The sequence below is a fragment of the Ostrinia nubilalis genome, chromosome 13 (genome assembly GCF_963855985.1).
Source record: "Ostrinia nubilalis chromosome 13, ilOstNubi1.1, whole genome shotgun sequence".
NCBI lineage: Eukaryota > Metazoa > Arthropoda > Insecta > Lepidoptera > Crambidae > Ostrinia > Ostrinia nubilalis.
In genome coordinates, this window is record NC_087100.1 from 9,808,811 (window position 1) to 9,829,924 (window position 21,114).

General features: G+C 38.9%; 2 protein-coding genes and 1 pseudogene across 2 annotated transcripts; 1 reads left to right on the forward strand and 2 right to left on the reverse strand.

Moving 5' to 3' along the window:
• On the forward strand, positions 1 to 2,671 carry LOC135077621 (DNA replication factor Cdt1). The gene is made up of 3 exons (XM_063972175.1): positions 1 to 659; positions 739 to 871; positions 960 to 2,671. Exons 1-3 carry the CDS (start codon positions 133 to 135, stop codon positions 2,130 to 2,132), a joined length of 1,833 nt encoding a protein of 610 aa, XP_063828245.1. The 5' UTR covers positions 1 to 132; the 3' UTR covers positions 2,133 to 2,671.
• Positions 2,672 to 2,766: 95 nt separating this feature from the next.
• Positions 2,767 to 4,919, reverse strand: LOC135077622 (pyrimidodiazepine synthase-like). The gene is made up of 5 exons (XM_063972176.1): positions 4,646 to 4,919; positions 3,535 to 3,702; positions 3,301 to 3,458; positions 2,983 to 3,225; positions 2,767 to 2,912 (listed from the first exon to the last, which is right to left on the reverse strand). Exons 1-5 carry the CDS (start codon positions 4,767 to 4,769, stop codon positions 2,775 to 2,777), a joined length of 831 nt encoding a protein of 276 aa, XP_063828246.1. The 5' UTR covers positions 4,770 to 4,919; the 3' UTR covers positions 2,767 to 2,774.
• A 7,140-nt stretch (positions 4,920 to 12,059) lies between these two features.
• On the reverse strand, positions 12,060 to 20,767 carry LOC135077313 (uncharacterized; annotated as a pseudogene).
• Between the last annotated feature and the right edge of the window lie 347 nt (positions 20,768 to 21,114).

Below are 21,114 nucleotides of genomic sequence, written 5' to 3' on the forward strand. Positions count from 1 at the left end.
TTTTTGACATTGATAAAGTGGACGTCAAGAAGTAACGACCGACGTCCAGTCCAACGATTTTTGGAGGGAAAAATTGGTTTCCACAATAATTACAGTGAGAAGATTAATTTTAATACATTTACAACTGCTAAAATGTCTCAATCAACTATAACATCGTATTTTAATAGTAGAAAAAGACCGGCCACTGAAGATATTGTAAGTTCTAAAAACAAAATTGCCCACATTGATCACACGGGAAGTACTAATAGTGCGCGTAAAGCTTTTTTATCTAAGAAAAGTGAATTAATTTCAAAAGAAAAGACAAATGACATTAAGTTGGTACAGCCAGCACAGCCAAGACTTGAAAAAAAACAGGCAACAAGTGGCCCACAAGTACCAGAAGCATCTGACTCAAGTGGAAATGCATTCGCCAAGAAACAGAATGCTGTCAACGTTAAGAACCAAGGACCCTCAAAATCAGAATCTACTAACTCAATATCGTCGGCCCGTAAAGAGTTAAGTTTGGGAGATCTCAGGAAGAGGCTGGCTGGTAGTTCTAGGTTAGCTGAATTGAAGGCGTCTGCTGATCGCATCAGCAAAGGCATACAGCAACTAAAAGAGACCTCGGCTAAGAAGAACCTAAAAGAATTCAGATCAATTGATGTGGAAGTCCCATCAAGGTAATATAAAATTCTAATAACAAGTTCATAATGTAACAACTGTAGAGCTCAGTGATTTTTATAGCATTTTTGTTCACAGTCCCAGCAAACAATGCTCGGTTCAAAATGAGTTGCTGTCTCCAAAGAATGAAGCTACAAAGCCAGTCAGCTCTGAAAGGCCATTGATATCTCCTAGGAAAGTTTTTGTAAGCCCTGTGAAGAGCCCCAGTAAGGTAAGTGTGTATAATTTTGTTGAAAGATTATGGAAGCAAAAATGAATAGTGGTCTTTTTTATTAACATTGTTTTTTTTTTCTATTTAGGTCCCAGCATACGTCAGACATGCTTCCCTGGCTGCTTCACCATCCAGCTTGCCCCTGCCCCATCAGTACAGATTCTTGGCAGAACTGTTCCGTGGAATGGAGACTGTTGTTGCTCTATTATACAATAGACATGAAAAAATCACATTCACTAAACTGAAACCATCTGTACAAGAAATGCTGAAAAGGAATTTCACTGAGAAGCATTTAGCACAAATAAAACACCTAGTGCCTGACTTCTACAATTTTGAAATCCAGAAAATGAAAACTTTCAGCACATCAAACCATAAGGAATCTTATGAACTGATCATCTCTCCAAACTTTCCCAATGATATCAAGATTATGAATCCAAGTGTCTTATTGGAAAGGCGCAGATATTTCTATGAAACATTGCTTCAGTTGGCCAAAAAACATCACTCTCAGTATCTTCAGACCTTGGATCCTCCTATGGTGATTCCTGATGATAAACTGACTCGTTGGCACCCAGAATTTGAGCTAGAGAAAGTACCAGAAGTTGATAGTGCCAAATTGCCAGAAGCACCTAATGCTGAGAAATTCTCTACTGCCCAAGATGTGTTGACTAAAGCTCGTGAGTTGTTCAAGTGCAATACCAAAATGGAAAGAGCTCTAGAGAAGTTAGCTCAGGCTAAGGCACGTGGATTGACCAATGAAGAAAAGGCTGCCACTGGTATCACTGACAGTGATGTTGGTACTGCTACTAGCACTCAAACACAAAGTATGCCAAGTACCAGCAATGTTACCCTCTTGAATCCAGCTCTGAGGAATTTGCCCGCTTCATTACTCGAAAAGGTTAAAGCAAAACAGGCTGCTAAGGCTTTAGAAGCTATGACAAGATCCTCAGAAGATGAAAAGAAGTACTTAGTGTATTGTAGACTGCCAGATTTAGCAAGGACCCTCAGAAACATATTTGTAACTGAAAGAAAAAATGTTCTGGCATTGAATATTATACTTTCAAAGTTAGACAGCAGTTTCAAAGCAAATGTGTCTGCAAGTGACCTGCAAAGAGACATTAAAGTTCTAGCTGAGGCTGTCCCTGAATTGATTAAATTGCATGATGTGAGGAACACAGCTTATCTAAAACTAGACAAAAATGTGGATTTGAAAAACATCATATCCAAACTGGAAGCTCTAGCAGAAAAATATAAGGGAGAATAGTTTTAAGTTAGATTTAGAGTTGACATAGATACAAATGAAGACTGAGAAAATACATTAGTTTGACATAGTATTGCTGAATACTCCCAAAGATTACATGGATTTGTAATGTTGTATTTGTAACATTATAATTCTGTAAATTTTCAACATACACAGTATTGACATGCTGAGTTTTAATTTTCTCAATTTAGTTTTATGACATAATTTAAAATTAGTATAAGACATTTCATTTTGTATTAAAAGTTGTAAAGTTCAAAGATGATATCAGATTCAGCATTTTTTCAGAATAATTATTAATGTAATTTTTTGATCATCTGTTATCATGTACAACTTATTCTTCATTTTTTTTTAATGTATTCTCAAAAATGAAGTGTTTTCATTCTCAAGTTGTATGTGACTTACAAATTGGAGTGTTTTTGACATTTTAATTAGTTGCAAACTTGCTGATTTTATAATATTTCTTTCTTTCTTACTGTGTGGTATTTTTTTCTATAATTAAACATTTTAAGACCATTTACGTTTATGATTCACGAAATATATTATCCTGATGTAAGTAGGTAGTCATTAAGAATCACTTGGTATTGTAAGCCACGTTAATTGACGACATTAATTAAGTAATAAAGTATTAACAACAACATCGGTAATTTAATCTTTATTCAGAAGTAAGTCATAGTTAGGGCCACTTGCTAATTGAAATCCACTGTGGAATTTTATTAAAATATCATCAGGAATTAGGTATTGGCTGATGACTGGATCCATCCTCATGTTTGCTATGTACTCCAACTGAAAACAAATTAGTTGTTAATTGTAATAACAGCGAATTTTCAACATTAGCTGGATCATTTTGTCTTACCAGTAACTTATATTTTTCAGCATCAATGTTGGCTGTAGGATTGGTTTCGGCCAAAATTTGCAGTCTCTCGAACCACGGCCAAATCATGTAGTCTACGTATCCTGGCTCGTTTCCATACAAAAACTTCGACCCACGCGTTACTAGTTCCTCCTGAATTACGTCCAGGACTTTTCGGTATGCCGCAACGTTGTGTTCATTTACCTTATCTGGTGTTTTAACAAGTTTGAAAAACAACGTGTGTATCTGTAAAAGTAGATGTCTTGTTGAATCATGAACGTGTATTTTTCAATCGGAGTTAGTTTCACTAAAAATACTTACGGCTCCAGACAGTTCGACTACCATTTTGTCCCGTGCTCTTTGCACTGGGTCTTTGGGTAATAGAGGTCTTTGAGGGTATACTTCGTCTAAATATTCCACAGTCGCTAAACTCTCGTAAATAGTTTCGCCCTGTTTTATTTCCAGAACGGGAACTTTACCTGTAAATTATTAGTAAGTTAAATATTTCTTCTTATTTTGAATGATATTCAGATTTTAAACTGATATAAATCTTACCAAAAGGACTCTTATTGAAAATCCAATCAGGTTTGTTAATAAGATTTACGTTAACCAACTCATAGTCAATCTCTTTGGCGTTCAATGCAAGCATGGTCCGTTGCGCATACGGGCAGAACCGCATGTTATAAACCCGTAGAATGCCATTGTAAGCTGGATCTGGATCTCCTGGAAATCAGAACATGTAACCATAATGATTTTATACGATAGCTTAAAATGTGAGTGAGAGTCATAATTGGGTGCAATATTAACGCTACAGCGAAGGCCCGGTTCAAATATATCTCATTGGTTGGTTATTCAAAACATTTCTCCTCTCCGCTCCGCCTTGGTGGAAACCGGACTTTACCAATCAATGCCCCATTTTAACACAGATAAAATTTTAATGAAAACAGTTCTATTCCGATACATTGGGTAGGACGGTCTTAGGTAGATTTTTAAATGACTTAGGTACTTGATCTCCCATATAAAAAACAAAAAACACCTAAAATTACTAGTACTAACAAGTATTAGATTAGTGTAGGTACCTAGGTAGTATCTACTTTATATTATTATTATTGTTGGTAAATTATCTAGACCCCAAATGGAGATTCTAAGTTATAGAATACATAACATAGATAAACATCGATCTGATAATAAAATATGGCGACCAAATACCTAGTACCTACCTACATTATTAAATAAGCGTACATTTAATAACTTCCCTGTTGTCCTCATCCATCATACCTAGTACAATTCTAATTTTGAACCCGCAACTGCAGCTAATAATCGGGTTACTCTAACCACCGGCCGTCTTGTTTATTTTAGCTGCAACAACACGATAGCCGATTGGTAAAGGGGTCGGACTGGCCAACTCGTGATCCGGGGAACGCGGGTTCGAATCCCACCGCCGCGCGCCGCTCGACTATTGTGGTGAGCCCACTAATCTAGTGATTGTAACACAAGCATATTTAGCTTTGTACGAGGGGCTAACGGGACTATTAGTAATTTGTGCAATACAAATTACTTATAATCTTTATTTAAAAATAAAATACGGCTTCCAAATCAATCTTATTCGACATACTTAAGTACCCATCATTTTATTCTATTCAGAGCACTAATATTGTTGTGATACCTTTCTTGAGATGCTTGGAGTTGAAGTTGATGCCCTTGACCGATGACGCTATACTACGATTGTCCAACAATAATACGCGTTCTACCGAACACACTTGACTACGGAGAACTTTAAATGACCACATTTTGAGTAGGTATTAGCTTTACACCGTTACATTTATTTACTGATTTCCTAATTTATTTGAACGAAATCTACGAAAAAATCTAAAAAACAGTGAGTCTATCGAAACAAGTGGATAACGTATGAGCGACGTAAGGTCCTCTGCACAGAAATATAGCTTTTATCTCCACCGAATAGGCAATAAAAACGCTTAGCATGGATTAGCCTTGATAAGATATTTTGAATCGTCATCATGCTTTAGTGTGGACGATATCACATCAAGGTAAATACTGCGGCACTTATATCGTTGTAATAAGAGCGATTTTAAAACAAAAATGTATTGTCTGATGTGCTGTTGCCTGTAGTACGTTGAGTACTATGACCTTTAGTCGAGTTGTCCTATTGATGTTGTTCCAGTGGACTTTATACACGGTGAGACTTGGTACCAAGTACAAATTGATACCAACATTAAAAAAATTATAATAAAAAAAAACTTTTTTAAAAACAAGCTTTATCCTGAAATGCAGTTGTACTAAAACGAAAAAAATAATTGTATGCTTGGTTCAAAGAATTTCGAAAGCTTGTATCGCGCATGGAATTTGTTCCTCTTTTTTTCTGTTTGCGCTACAAGCTTTCGAAATTCTTTGAACCAAGCATACAATTATTTTTTTCGTTTTAGTACAACTGCATTTCAGGATAAAGCTTGTTTTTAAAAAAGTTTTTTTTTATTATAATTTTATTTTACACTTTTTAGTTGTATATCAATCTCTGGGTCATTATTTAGCACCAAAGTGCTCGAGAAGACAAATCCAACGAACCCAAACTCGATGCGATTCCGCCGTTCCGTTTAGGAGTTCCTATGGCCACCTCCTGACTCCATCATCAGACCAGCTCAATGGTACCATAACATTGCATTGTCATCGTACTTACATAAGTATACCAAATTTCAGCTCAATCGGTTGAGGAGAAGTGGTCTTAAATTCAGTTGCAAGATTTGTCCCACACATACTAACAAGTGAAGTCAATATAAAGCTTGTAAAAAAACATAATCCCCTTCGCGCAGTCGGGTAATGTTGGTAAACATAGTAGTTGGCCGCCCTGACGAAAAGGTGCTGGGTTTGATTACAAAATTATTCCCAGGAGGCTCACACAAATGACACATAATAATAAAATAATATAATAATAATAAAAACCTTTATTCAACCAAGTTAACAACTTAGACAACATTGCCAGTGGTCCCCAAACTAGGTAACACCTGTCTCTTGGGGACTGGAGTACGAGGCTTGAAGTTAAATGGCGTTGTAAATGCACTTTATACTAGTAACAAAAAAATAAGTAAATATTAAACACAATTTAAGTTTGAATTTAAGTTTGAAAAGCCACCTATGCCATCGCAAACACAAAAAAAACCCAATAATATGCCCAATAAGAAAGTCTTTACTTTATGTGTAGGAGACTAGGAGTGTGTGTTTTATGAGAGTGTATGTGTGTGTATATATTATTTATGTGTGCGATAGTGAGTGTATATGATGTGAGTGAAGCCATAATGTAGTAGTAGTAGTAGTAGTAGTAGTACCTACTACATATTATCTCATCTACATATACATATATATATATATATCTTCCTATCTTCAGCCCTGCGTAAGTTAAACTTGCTTGGGATCAGTGCTTGCTCAAAGACACCGCTGGAAGATAGGTGGAGACAACAACTGTTTGGTGTTGACCGTCAGACGGGTGTTCTTAATAGTTGCTCCACTTCATTGTACTGTAGGGGGAGGAGCCATTTCACAATTTTTTTCTTGGTCTCGAATGGGTGGTGGTTCTTTATGTCACATTTAGCAACCACTTTGTTGTATATATGAGGATATAGATAATCACTGTGTGACTTTGCAAATGATGTAGAAATTTTCGGAGTTGCAATTTTAAAGACACGTTTACGAAGCAGGTCCTTGTAGGTGTCTGATCTGAGTACTGCTTTGTGTGTTGTTAATACTGCTTTAAGAACATACAGTTTACGCACACTCAAAACATTACTTTCCGCATAGACCAGATTGGTGGGATACATACGAGGTCTGTTCAGCATAACCTTGAGCACTGCCCTCTGGGCTCTTTCAATTTTTAGCATTGTAGTTTTATAGGTTCCACCCCATGCAGACACGCAGTAGCCTAAAATAGATTGGCAGAGACCAAAGTAAATCATGTAAATCACAGAGGGGCATGCTGCGTCGCGGAGTAGATACATGACGTTGATTAATTTACGGACTCGGCTTGAAAGGCTAACAATGTGTTGGCAAAAGTTTAGTTTGCAATCGATGAAGACGCCAAGATATTTTATGACCTCAACTTGCTCAATGCTGTTACATACGCAAGACGTTGGGCTTGTTCCGCTGTAATTACAGTGGCCGCTGTGAATTTTAATCAGAGGTACCGTTTCTGGCTTAGACCGAGTAGTTTTATAAAAAGTAAGAAATTTGGTTTTCGAGATGTTGAGGGATAGCAAATTGCACTCCAGCCAGCTTGCCACGAGGGACAGTCCCATTTCTGACTTTTTGGTAGTTTCCAGCCACGAGGCTCCGCTAAACAGTAGGACAGTATCATCTGCATAACAGATGATCTCTGAATCCGGCACCGTAACAGCTAGTAGATCGTTTAGGTATAAATTAAAAAGAATTGGGCCAAGAACGCTGCCCTGCGGCACACCAAAGTGGATCGTTTGTGTGTCGCTAGTGTGGCCAGCCACCCGAACGCACTGTTTGCGATCCGTAAGGTAAGTTCTGAACCATGCCAGTGCTATCCCACGGATTCCGTTTTTTTCAAGTTTGCTTAGTAGGATGGGTATTGAAACCGTGTCGAAAGCCCTGGCAAGGTCCAGAAAGACTCCAATACAGCAACAACCAGTATCCAGATACCTCACCACGTGCGAGGTCAGTAAATTGACGGCGTCCTCGGTTGAACGACCTTTTCTAAATCCATACTGCCGATTTGACAGTATGTTTTGGGTATCCAGGAAGTTAGTCAGCCGTTCTTGGACAATTCTTTCCAGTACCTTTGACATAATACTCAGCAAGGAGATCGGTCTGTAATTTTGTGGCACATTTTTCGGTCCTGCTTTGTGAATGGGGGAAACCACTGCTGTTTTCCAGCACTCTGGGAACGTTCCGGTAGAAAGGCTGAGATTAAAGACGTGCGTTAGAGGTGCCAATAGAATATCTCTGTTCTTCTTTAAGAACAAAGTTGTTATCCCATCAATTCCCGGGGCGCTGTCACTTTTTAGGGACCTTATTATCGAGTCAACCTCCTGGATATCGGTTGGATACAGAAACAAAGAATCCACCGGGGGAGAGCTGATAATCACAGATCTCGCCAAGGAATCCTGGGTTTCCTTGAGCCTGTGAAGGGTGTTGCTGGCCAGAGTCTCACCCAACGTTGAGAAGTACTTGTTGCATTCTGAGAGTGACGCAGGTGCCGTGACGGAAAGAGTAAGTAATTCAGTGGGTTGTGACTTCTTCCTTCCAGTGTGACAAATCTCATTTACAGTCTTCCACAGTTTTTTTGGGTCGTTTTTATGTTGTTCGAGTTGTTGTGCATTAAATTCGTTTCTTAATTTCTTCAATAGGTTATTACAGAAGTTTCGGTAGCGGCTGTAGGTCACTCTCAGAATGGGGTTGTGTGGATCTCTTCGCAAGGCTAAGTGCATCCGGTCACGATTGTTTATGCATCGAAGGAGTCCAGGCGTCATCCATTGCCTTTTTATGAATTTTGTCCGTCCCAGACGAACCTTAAAAGTGTTTTTATCGATTATTGATCGGAGGGTGGATGTCAAAACTGTGGCCGCTGAAGACGTATTAGTATCTTCAGTAATTAGATTCCAATTATATGCTTTGAGTTCCTGTTCCGCGGTATTGTAGTTAAATTTAGTAACATATCGATCATGTCTTTCCCCTTTATGACCATTCAACACGAGCCCTACCATGGCCACACAATGATCGGTGGCGCTACTTGGGCATACGATTCCGATACTAGGGCTAAATGGTTTCAGAAATATGTGATCTAGGCAGGCTTTGAGACGTGTTGGTTTTGTGATTGCCGGGAAAAATCCGTGTTGAGCTAACATGCATTGATATTGCGAGCCACGGCTATCTGCCTCGCAAAGCAGGTCGATGTTTATGTCTCCCACTACGATCATTCGCTTTTTACCTTTAAGTTTGCTGAGATTTTTATCTAACAATTCCACGAAATTGTCGGTGTTTCTTGTAGATGGAGATCGATAGATTCCTAGCACTGTGATAACTCCTAGTATATCAATCATTAGACAATTAGCTTCTTGTTTAAAGTCAATTTCAGTTGCTGAGGCTCCCAGACTGTCCCTGACATAGACTACAACACCGCCAGCTTTGTTGATATTTAACTTAGTGTGGTGAGAGGTATAGCCGTCTATTTGTTTAACATTTTTGTTGTCATCCAGCCAGCACTCCGTAAGCACCAGCATATCAAAATTTACGTCAAGCTGATGGAGCATAACCAAAAAATTATCTAAGTTTTTGTGTAGACTTCTGATGTTGTAGGTTAACACACTAAGATCTCGCTTTACCGTGTTTATTGTGGTTTTACAGTCATCCAACCGATCTTTAAAAAAACACTGTATATTTAGCGAGTCGTCTATTTCTTGAGATACTTGGTCTAATGGCATATTATGTGGGGGTCTACTCCGTATTTTGGAGTGGACTCCCGACAATGTAGTAACAAGTGACGAGGGTCATCATGACCATTAATAAATTTTTTAATGCCATGTAATTTAGTCATGATTGCGACGACTCGCAAATTCGTTTTATGAAAGAAGATCGATTGGTGTGTGTGTCTGACGAATTGGTAGTTTGTGACTAAAGATAATGTGTGTTTATTCTTGATAAGGCTATAGGACTGCTTTATTTTGGAAGTGTCATGTTGAGGTGTGTTGAGGTATCTGTATGTGTAAGTAAATTCCATCAATTTGAAATAATAGGCATAACAGCACATTAAAGTAAGTTTGAAAGAAAGTTCATTAAGTATCATAAAAGTAAACAAAGTAATAAACAGAGAAATAGCTGATCTATTAGAATAAGCCTGGTGGGGTGGTATTCCAGTTCTCCAGCGGTTTACGTCACTTGGTCTTTTGGCTGCTCTCTGCGTCACAAAAAACCCGCTCAATATCTGAGGTGTTTCGGATTGGTCTGGCGTTGGTCCCATCGTGGGCACGCACGTAGATGCAGCCGCCCTTGGTCCAGCAGTGCTTGAACCCGTGTTGCTTCGCCTTGAGTCTAGCTTCCCGAAACAAACTCCGGTTGGCTGGTGTTAACCGGTCGTTAATATATATTTTAGTTGGAGGGCCCTCCAGTTCCAGGTCAGTGGTTGACAGGTTTCTACGGAGCTTACAGGCTTTCATGAACTCGTCGCGGGTTGTTCGACGTATGAACCGAACCACTATAGGTCTGTTGTATTCCGTTTCCTTAGCTGGGGCGGCCGTACTTGTATTGTATGAATACCGGCGAGGTGCTCCAACACGACCGACTGAGTCAATATCTCCGTGGTCAAGCTTCATTCCTGTCTTATTTGCCAGCAACAATATCGTATGGAGCAGGTTTTCTTGGGATGACTCAGTCACTCCTGCAATCTCGACCTCATTGCGCAATAAAGTTTGCCCCTGATTATTCAGTTCTTGTTGAAGTTTCAGTTTTTCACATTCAAGTTCTGCGATTTTAGTTGAAGCTGAGTTTATTTGCTTTTTGAGTTCCGTCTGTTGAGTATGTAGTTGGTCAAAAGCTTTATCCAACTCGACTTTCCAACCCTGCAAGACCGAGTTTATTTCTCTCTTAATCGTTGTCTCGATGTTGTTTGTAAAAGTTTCTTTAATTTTTTCTAGCTTTTTGTCCAGGAGATCACTAAATTGACTCATTGTGATAAAACCTTCGTCCGTTCCAGTGTTTACAGCTTGCGAGTTTGGGTTTACATCGTGCTGGGCTGCGTCGGCGCCGTCGTCCATAGATTCATCGCAGCACATAATCGTCTCGTCCAATTTGTTTAAGTTGCCGCGAACAGGTGTGTTACTGTTGTCACCCCGTCTCCGGGTCACATTTACGCAGCTTGGACACCGCCACTGTCGCCTGGCTCCGACGGATATGTTCGCGAACAAATCCCGTGACATGTTTAGGCATTCATAATCGTAGAAATCGCCACACGAGCAGCACTTCAATGTGTTTTTAGAGGCGACTGACTTCCCACAGGCCCTACAGGTAATCATCTGTGTACTCATATTGGTTGTTTATTGTTTATTCTGGGCAATACGCTAGGTAGGATGCGTATAAAATTTTTAAAATGCCGGTGGAAACAAGTATTTGTTTATCCGTCGATTTGCTTCGCCACGGCTCCGCTATCGCAGCGCGCGAGAAGAAGGTCCTAAGCGCCGTGTATTTCGAGGCGCTTACGCGTTTGCAACGGCGAGGCGATATCAAACCGGCCGGAGGACAGGAATTTTACTTGTTTATGTTATCACCATGGTTTGTTCACTGATTTTAGTCACTTATCACGTTAATAACATCAAAATATACGTTCAGTTCACTTTTGTGCACCATAAACTGTGTGTTTATAACAAACTTGTCGTTTTTCGCTGTCCATTTGCAATGTTTTTACTAAAAAAGTAACGCCGCGATGTGTTAACTGTGGCTGCCGCGCTCGAACTCCCATAATTAAAAATAATGTACTTTGTAATGAGTTAAAACATATATTTTTAGTTAAGTAGCTAAATTAATAATTATGGAAAGCAGATAGCCTTAATAGTCGTATCTTACATAAAGGTTAAGTTCATTTGAAAATTAACTAATTATTGTCATTTTAGCAAGGTAATTTAGATAAAACAACGAGGATAACAAAATTAAAACTTTAATAGGTATTATAAGCCCTAAGTACATAGTTTAATTAGGTAGGTAATGTTATAGACTAGATGATAGACGACATTTTTTTAAACAATGTAAAAAACATTATTATTTATTAGAAAATTGATGCATGCTTACAGAAAAATCATAGTCATAAATTATTACATGTCCCAATACGTTTAAAATGAAAACAATACAAACAAACCAGTAATGTGCAATGACTTGAGTAAGTATGACCAGTATGACTATGTTGAGTGTCATTTACTTACAACTTACAACAGAGTTCATGCTGATTACCAACTTACAAATATCGTGAATACTTAATTAAAAAAATAACAATTTATTTGATTTCATTAGGGTATGTTCGTTTCTGTGACTAAATTTTCATTTCCTTTAATATTTGTCTGGCCAGTATGTAGTCACTGGAGACGTCGAATAGTTGACGAAAATACGGAATAGCTTTTCGCAGATGGCGCCAGCGGCGGTCTGGACTTATGTTTTCTTTCACGCCTTTCTCTTGTACTCGTCTCAGATAGGACGATTAATATTTAACTTTTCTAACTAACTTAAATGTTGGACTTTACGGGGTTAAAATAAGAGTCATAATCGATCTGCCCAGTTCGGTAGCCTTCCAAAAACTTCAGGAGAACGTCTTTGGGTATCACGTACTGACTGACGGCCGGGTCCTTTAGCATGAGATCTAAATAGTCCAGCTGAAAATAATAAACATACTTAGTATTGATCACCAACTTAACTTCAGTTTAATAAACAATTGAAAACGGCTTAATTTAGTAAGTTAGAACCAGAGTCGAACCTTTTGTTTAGATGAATAGCCCCCCAACAAATTTTAATACCGGGATATCTCATGCTTTTTCTACTAAAAACTATCACTTAAAAATGTATCAAAAGATGTGTGGCACTTACCAACAATGTATATTTATTCGCATCAATGACCAGAGGTTTCATATCTTGGAAGCATAGTATCCTCTCAAACCACGGCCAGATCATGTAGTCTACGAAGCCAGGCTCGCTGCCGGCAAGGAACTGCGTGCCTCGGCTCTGAAGCTGCTCTTGGAAGAAGGCCAGCGCTTTGTTGTACGCTGCTACCATATCGTCCGTGATGGTGTCAGGGAATTTGAAGGCCTTGAACATCAATACTTGGACCTGGAACGTAGATGTTATTATGTAATGTAAGGTTCATTCGATTCATCCAAATGACGTCCACTGCTGGACAGAGGCCTCCTCTAAGGATTTCCACGACTGGTCCTTGCGCTGACCGCATTCATGTAAAGTTTAGCCGGATTGAAAAAGAGGAGCTGTATTCTTCATTTGGTGTATTTTTTTTTTACTTTCCCTTCTTTGTGGTACATATCTCTAGGTAATAGCTAAACGATGCATTCATCAGTTACAGAGCCCCGATTACGGTAATTTTTAACGTCTCCAATCCAGACGCTCGATCGATTCTGCGATACGATTGGTCATAACGGCAGACGTACGCTGTTTTGATCATTACGCTGACCAATCGTATCGCAGAATCGATGAAGCGCGTCTGGATTGGAGACGTTAAAAATGACCGTAATCGGGGCTCTGGACTTGTAATTTTATTGTTGTTAGGGACCGTACATCAGACTACTTAGGTATAATTTTTTCTTGCAAAATCCCATGCATCTTGCAACAACCGACGAAATGACGCCACCGTGTTTAGCTTGATGTGTCGTCGTCTCTAAGCTATGTTTTTAATTGATTAAACGATCTAAAACAGAATTTTACTTACTGGTCCGAGAGCTTCAATGATGATCTTATCGAAGGCTTTTCTAATAGGATCCTTAGAAATCAAGGGACGCTGCGGATAAAGTTCGTCGATGAGCTCCACTGTCACCAAACTTTCGTAGATACAAACGTCTTCTTTGACTTCTATCGCTGGAACTTTACCTGAAAATAGAATAAAGATAATTTAGTTACGAATTCCTAGTGATAATAGGAGGGTACGAGTTCGCTGTTGTCTTGAAAATCCAACAGCTGCAAAGGACAATGGGCAAAATGGTACCCGGCTCCAATAGATATGAGTCTAGTATCATTTGAAAGGTCTTACCAAGATGAACAACTTTTACTATGACCACCAGCCTCAGAGCTGGTTGTGTACGAAGATATACATACTTTTTTGCAGAATGGTACCCGGCTCCAATAGTAATGTTTGTAGTGTCATTTGAAAGGTCTTACCAAGACGAACAACATTTACTATAGCCACCAGCCTCAAATCTGGTTGCGTTCGAAGATAAAGATACTTTTTGTGTAACCTAAGTATCATACAGTATGAAGGGGGACGCGCTCGGGGCAGGGCACCGACGAGATGGTCGGACGCGGTGAGGAAGACGGTGGGCGGGAGTTTGCATCGTGCGGTCCACACAGCTTATGACCGCAGTCTGTGGAGGAACACTATCTGTGGTCGCGATCCTCATCAGTGAGGGAGGAAGAGACCGAGGAAGAAAAAGAAGAAGTATCATACGTGTCCATCGTATGGTACTTAGGTTATGCGAGTCAAGAAGGGTTTACTGTTCCAGCATCCTTCCTTAACTCTATAATTATTGATGGGGATGATTGTGAAATAAATATTTTTATTTAAAGAAGTACCTACTACCCCCTTATTAATAAAAAGGTACACCTAGGAAGAACCTTGGATTAAAATGACATTTCCATACCAAATGACAATTTAAGCCAGAGTTCAACTAGGGTGTAACTTTAATTAATAAAGGGGTTAAAGTTTTATTACTTCTTAAGGGTTTTATTATGGGTTGCTAAAGCGAATAAACCCACAAGACCCAACAAGTCCACCCACAAGATGGACCGACGACCTCACAAAGGTAGCGGGAAGGCGCTGGATGCAGGCCGCCACCAACCGGCCATTGTGGAAATCATTGGGGGAGGCCTATGTTCAACTGGACGTCCTATGGCTAAAATGATCACGATGATGATGATGAAAGCGAATAAAGGTCTAATAGCTTGGGTAGTTCATCATAGGTATAATCCTTTCCTTTTCAATGCTTCTTTTAGTTATATTAATAGATTGTAGTCATAATACATACTCGTATACATGGATGATTGTGTTATACTTTCATTATAATACTTAGTGGAATTACTGCTTTCAAAACGTGAATTAGATCTGGCCCCATAGCAGACATTTTCCTACATCTAAAGGCCTTTTAAAATATATATTGGTTATGGCTATTGGAGCGGGTACCACTTTCCATACATTTGTGCCCATCATCCTTTCACACGTTATTCGAAATCAAAGCGTAAAATAAAGTTCAGCCTTTGATTGCTAATCAAAATTACTCCGGCTTCTTTTCCCCAACAGGCATTCTGGGAAAAGTGCCCAAGATCACACGATTGAAGGGGACCCTGGCTGCTTTCAAACTAAATGTTATTTTAATCTTTATTTCCATATAAAAATTGATATTAATAAGGCGAACTTAATGCCATAAGGTATTATTTGCCAGTTAAACACAAAACTGTGACTAACAGGCATAATTAAGAGGTCCCTTTTCCTCTAAATTATACCATAAATATTTAAAGGCCCCGGTACTTACCAAATCCACTCTTCTTGAACAGCCACTCAGGCTTGTTCACCAGGTCGATGTTGATGACCTCGTAGTCCACCTGCTTGGCGTTGAGCGCCAGGATGGTGCGCTGAGCGTACGGGCAGAACCGCATGTTGTACACGCGTAGCTTGCCATTGTATGGGGGCAGGGGATCACCTGGAAATCCATAAAAAGAAAGAAATACATAAATCAAGTACCTATTCAGTTATTTAAATAGTTGTAAACAGTCTTTATCATCAGTCTAAATGTAAAACAGGTTTTCGCCGCATCAGACTCCACCATAAAATTGTAATAAATAGGTACCTCCATTTGAATGGTAAAAAATATTATACCGTCTAGGTATTACACAATCTTTAATTGACTAGTGCGTGCAATGGTCATGATAAAGGTAGGTACACAGTTTAAAAAATGATAACAGACAGATAATACAATTTACTCTTCAGCGCGGAGCGGCGATGATATCAAATTTTCGCGCCGACTGGATTACTGGATTGGATTCCTTAACAACAGAGAGGCGGCCTTGGCTCGGACTTAAAACAATAAAATAAAGTATGCTTCTAATTTTAGTACGCAGACGCTAAATTAGACAGAACAGGTTCTAAAGGTAGGTTCTATCAACTATTAAACAATTCCTCAATCAAATGTTTACAAACACAAATAATAATTAAATGCTTTTATAACAAAATGCTTACCTTTAGCCAAATGCTTGGAATTAAAATCGATTTTCGGAGTCATGCTGAAGTAAGGCACTACGTACTACAATGCTTGTGTGACCGGAGTGAGCAGCTTGAACGACGAAACCAGAATGTGGGACGCCAGACTTATTGTCGACGCGATCATGTTTTGAACTTGATTTTCACAGTGACGCTGCTATGATAACGTTATCAACCAATTTCGTCCACGATTAGTACCACGGAGCACGATTAGTTCTTTCTGGGAGTTTTCAGAATTATCTGCAATTTTTTGTACATCTTGTATTCAACTTTAGCGTGACTACGCATTACGCAAGGTAAACAACCTTCATACTAAATACAACTGCGTCACTTATGATGACGATGACGCTTTTACGCTGATAGGTAAACTGTAGTGGAAAAGCAGGCAGGTAATGCAAGTCATGGTGCTGTGGTGCATGCATTGAATAACTATGACCATGCTGCAGCTGTTTTTTTAAACATTTTGCACTAGAAAAATAAGGTTGCCTGAGGCGACTTCAATCTTAGACCTTTTGCTTGCCAGGCCACTGCTCTCACCACTGAGCTACGGAGACATTGGTTCACGGTTCACCTGTCGAAATTTTATATGAATAAAACTTTTTTTTAAATCATGTCCAAGATAAACAGAACTGATTTTTTATGTAAACAATGAACAAGATTAGTAAAAGAATTGCCAGGAAGATAAAAAAAAACGAAAATAAAAATTGTACTTTTATTGTTATCTACGTACAACGAAATCATATTCCTTGTTACGTACAAATGGACCGCGTGAAAATAATAGTCCAGTCATTATAGTAAGTTCACCTCGGAATTCGAGATACCCAGCTGTAAGTCTGTAAATACGTGTATATTGACACCCTAAAAGTTGTCTCAAAACCTACATATGGTAGGGTGTAAGCAACTATTAAATTTTAAGGTCAACGGTCACAAAAATCGGTTTTTTGCGCTTTTTTTAGAAATATCTCATTTCCTATGGGTTTTTGCTAGTTGTATTTATTATCAATATTGTAGAATACTAAATTCTCTACAAATTTTGTTTAAAATTTTTTTTTATACTGTGAACCGTTTTCGAGATAGAGGGCGGAGAGCGCGCGGTCACTGCATCACTTCAGGTCAACTTAAGCGGTTTAGATTTTTCATACAAAAGGATTTTCCCGCTAATTCCCGTGGGAATTTCGGGAATTCCTTGTTGTAAATAAGCTTTAAGTTTACTAAGGTACCTACATGCCAAATTTCAAGCGTCTAACTTCCGCTAAGCGTTTAGATTTTTCATACAAAAGGATTTTCCCGCTAATTCCTGTTCCCGTGGGAATTCCTAAGTATACTATAACCTGCCCAGGTGTATGAAGAATTTGTACCAAGTTTCGTTAAAATCCGTCGAGCAGTTTTTGTTTCTATAAGGAACATACAGACGGACAGACAGACAGACAAAAATTTTACTGATTGCATTTTTGGCATCAGTATCGATCACTAATCACCCCCTGATAGTTATTTTGAAAATATATTTCATGTATAGAATTGACCTCTCTACAGATTTATTATAAGTACTAGCGGCAGAGTGACTGACATAGCCCGCAGAATCGCTAAAATCAAGTGGCAGTGGGCGGGGCACATAGCTCGAAGAGCTGATGGCCGCTGGGGCAGGAAAGTTCTTGAGTGGCGACCACGAGCTGGAAGACGTAGCGTGGGCAGGCCTCCCACTAGGTGGACCGACGATCTGGTGAAGGTCGCGGGAAGTACCTGGATGCAAGCGGCGCAGGACCGGTCTTTGTGGAAATCCTTGGGGGAGGCCTTTGTCCAGCAGTGGACGTCTTTCGGCTGAAACGACGACGACTAGCGGCCGCCCTCTATCTCGAAAACGGTTCACCGTATAAAAAATTTTTTTGAACAAAATTTGTAGAGAATTTTGTATTCTACAATATTGATAATAAATACAAATAGCAAAAAACCCATAGGAAATGAGATATTTCCAAAAAAAGCGCAAAAAACCGATTTTTGTGACCTTTGACCTTAAAATTTAATAGTTGCTTACACCCTACCATATGTAGGTTTTGAGACAACTTTTAGGGTGTCAATATACAAGTATTTACAGACTTACAGCTGGGTATCTCGAATTCCGAGATTCTTACATAATTTAAGCTTAAATGACTGGACTATAAAGCCGAAAATCGTAATAACGTTTGTCGTAACGTTACTCCTTCTTCTTCCTGGGACGCATGCAGCAGACTGCACTGGTGTCCAGCATGTTATAGTCGGGGTCTCCTTTGGCGCGGGACTCGGTGAACTTGGCGTGGGTCTCGGGAGCCAGGCAATAGGACTTCACAGCCGGAACGGTCTTCATCGCCTCAATGTATGTCAACTGAAACAAAACGTTTAGAGAAATGTTGAGATTTCTTTCAAGTGTTTCTTGACTTTTTATTATAAGAGGGCGAATATTGATCAGCAGTACAGTGGTTAAAGAATGATTGTAAATAATTGTAAACTTAATGCCACTGAGAATTTTGTCCCAGTCAACCTTTATGACATTAAAATAAATTATGTGGCAGAGATGAGGAGGAGGAATAATCTAAAGACAAAAATGATATTCCAGCAGGGATGTGGATATTATACATACCAGCAAGGCATATTTGGAGGAATCAATAGCAAACTCGGTCTTTCCCAGCAACGGCAGAGACAGGAAACGCTCCAAGAATGGCCAGAGGGTGAAGTCTACCAAGCCAGCTTCGTCGCCATGAAGGAATTTGGTTCCGCGCACTTCAATCTCTTTTTGTAGCCCTTCAAGACCCTTGTGGTAGTTCTCAACCATGTTCGGTTGGAGGGCTTGGGAGTTGTATGCTGCTGTGTAGAAAGCAGATTGAGCCTAGAAAAAATAACAGTCATTTTTAGAATATGATTCCTACGTAATGCATGTTTTTTAAGTTCAAAAGATAATATACCTATTCATCATTTAAAGATTGCATGGTCATCACAATAGGATATAAAGTAAATGAAATACTTACAGCAGCAAAGTTCTCCACAATCATCTTGTCTTGAGCCCTGCGCAGTGGGTCCGTAGACTGAAGGGGTTTCTCAGGGTACTTCTCATCCAAGTATACATTTATAATGTTGCTGTCAAATATAGCCTTGCCTTGTTCGTATTCGAGGGCAGGAACCGTGCCTAAAATTGATAAATTTTGCTCTTAGTTCACAAGTCAATAAATAAAGACAAGTAAAATGTATATGGTCATGGAATTTTATCAACGAAGTTATTTATAATAACTGAAATAACATCATGCTTGATAATGCAGTAGGCTATTGAGGCTTGAGGATATGAACCAAATCAGGTATAGAATATACATTTTCCTGCATCTAATAATATTTAACATAAGGAAACCACAGATGTTTAATAAACTGAAGCACAACAAGGTATTTATTAAATAACAAGTAGGAAAGTATGCAAGCAATGATAAGTGTGTGTTTACTGCTTGTTTACCCAATATGATAATATTTTATCATGCTATAGTAGGTAGGTAAGTAAAAACCACATGCCAGATTGACTCATTACTGTTCTAGAATCATACACATTTATAAAGGATTACATTACATACCAATAGATCTAGCGTTTAACTGAGTAAGTGCCTGAAGTATGGGAGCGGTGATGGGTTTTTTGAGACGTCGAATATCAGCGAGACTTCAGATTCATTTCAGATTTGTACTGCCTCTACACCTCAGACACTGACTTAGTTACGCGCTAGACCTATAAAACATGTATAACACCAGGGTTTACAACAAAAAGGATAGCAAAGTTAGTGAAATGATTCGTTCGTTCGTTCGTTTCAGCCAAATGACGTCCACTGCTGGATAAAGGCCTCCCCCAAGGTTTTCCACAATGAACGGTCCTGCGCTGCCCGCATCCAGGCTCTTCCCGCGACCTTTACCAGATCGTCGGTCCACCTAGTAGGAGGCCTGCCCACGCTACGTCTTCCAGCCCGTGGTCGCCACTCGAGAACTTTCCTGCCCCAACGGCCATCGTCTCTACGAGCTATGTGCCCCGCCCAGTGCCACTTGATTTTAGCAATTATAGTGAAATGATTATACTTTACCTTTAGGGCTGAAGCTAAACAGCCACTCGGGTTTGTGGTCCAGGTTAACAAAGACAAGGTCGTACTCGACTCCTTTAGCGTTCAATACGAGGACACTCCTTTCAGCGTACGGGCAGAACCTCATAGCAAACAGCCGCAGCTTCCCGTTGTAAGGTGGCAGCACGTCACCTGAAAAAACAGATAAGAACATAATCATAAAATAAGATCAAAGATTGACAGACAGATTCCGATAAGAAATTTTAAAAACTTATTATATTCATTATTGCACATAAATTCCACTATCTAGTGAACTGTGAAATGCAATAAAGATTTGAGTATTGAATATTGTGGTTATTTAGTTATATTTAGTTCAAAAATTACATCAAACAGAATCGTCATTGAAAATAAGAGCTCACACAAGAGGTTACTTTCACTTTGTTTCACATGAAGCTTAGAACTTGAATAAAAAATTACATTCATAACTCGAGTTTTTTAAAACACGCTTATTTCACTAAAAAATAGCGTATTTTCTTATTATTAAAATTAATAAGGTAAAAAAACATGGAATACCGGCTTGAAGATGCTTTTCCGACATGATAATTAATTAGGTAGTTCCTTTACAACAATTATTAAAGTATTGCTGAAAATCTAAAACACACTTTAATAAACTGGAAAAGTAGCCGCGCGGTACCGTTCACTTCAGTTCACTTACGGCAATCAAATTATTTTCTGAAATCAGAAAAAATGGATGGAAATTGGAAAGGAAGAATGACAGATGACAGTTACAGTGATGTCATATCTGCAATTTTGTTTTGCTGTTGCCAGTTGCTATGACCACAAACTCGCACAGACAGGGTCACCTTGTCTGGTCAATAACGATTGCAACGTATTATTTTTATTTATGTGTTTTTATTCCTTTATGTTTTTAGGGTTCCGTAATTTTAAACAATCTTTTATCCCATTAACATTGCTCTTCTGCTGATAACATCTAATAAATCTTTTCACTATATGAAGAAAAAAAAAATTAGTAGGTATTTTGCATAAAAATAAATTTTAAAAATCGCGCTTCTTGAGCCACATATTAGACAA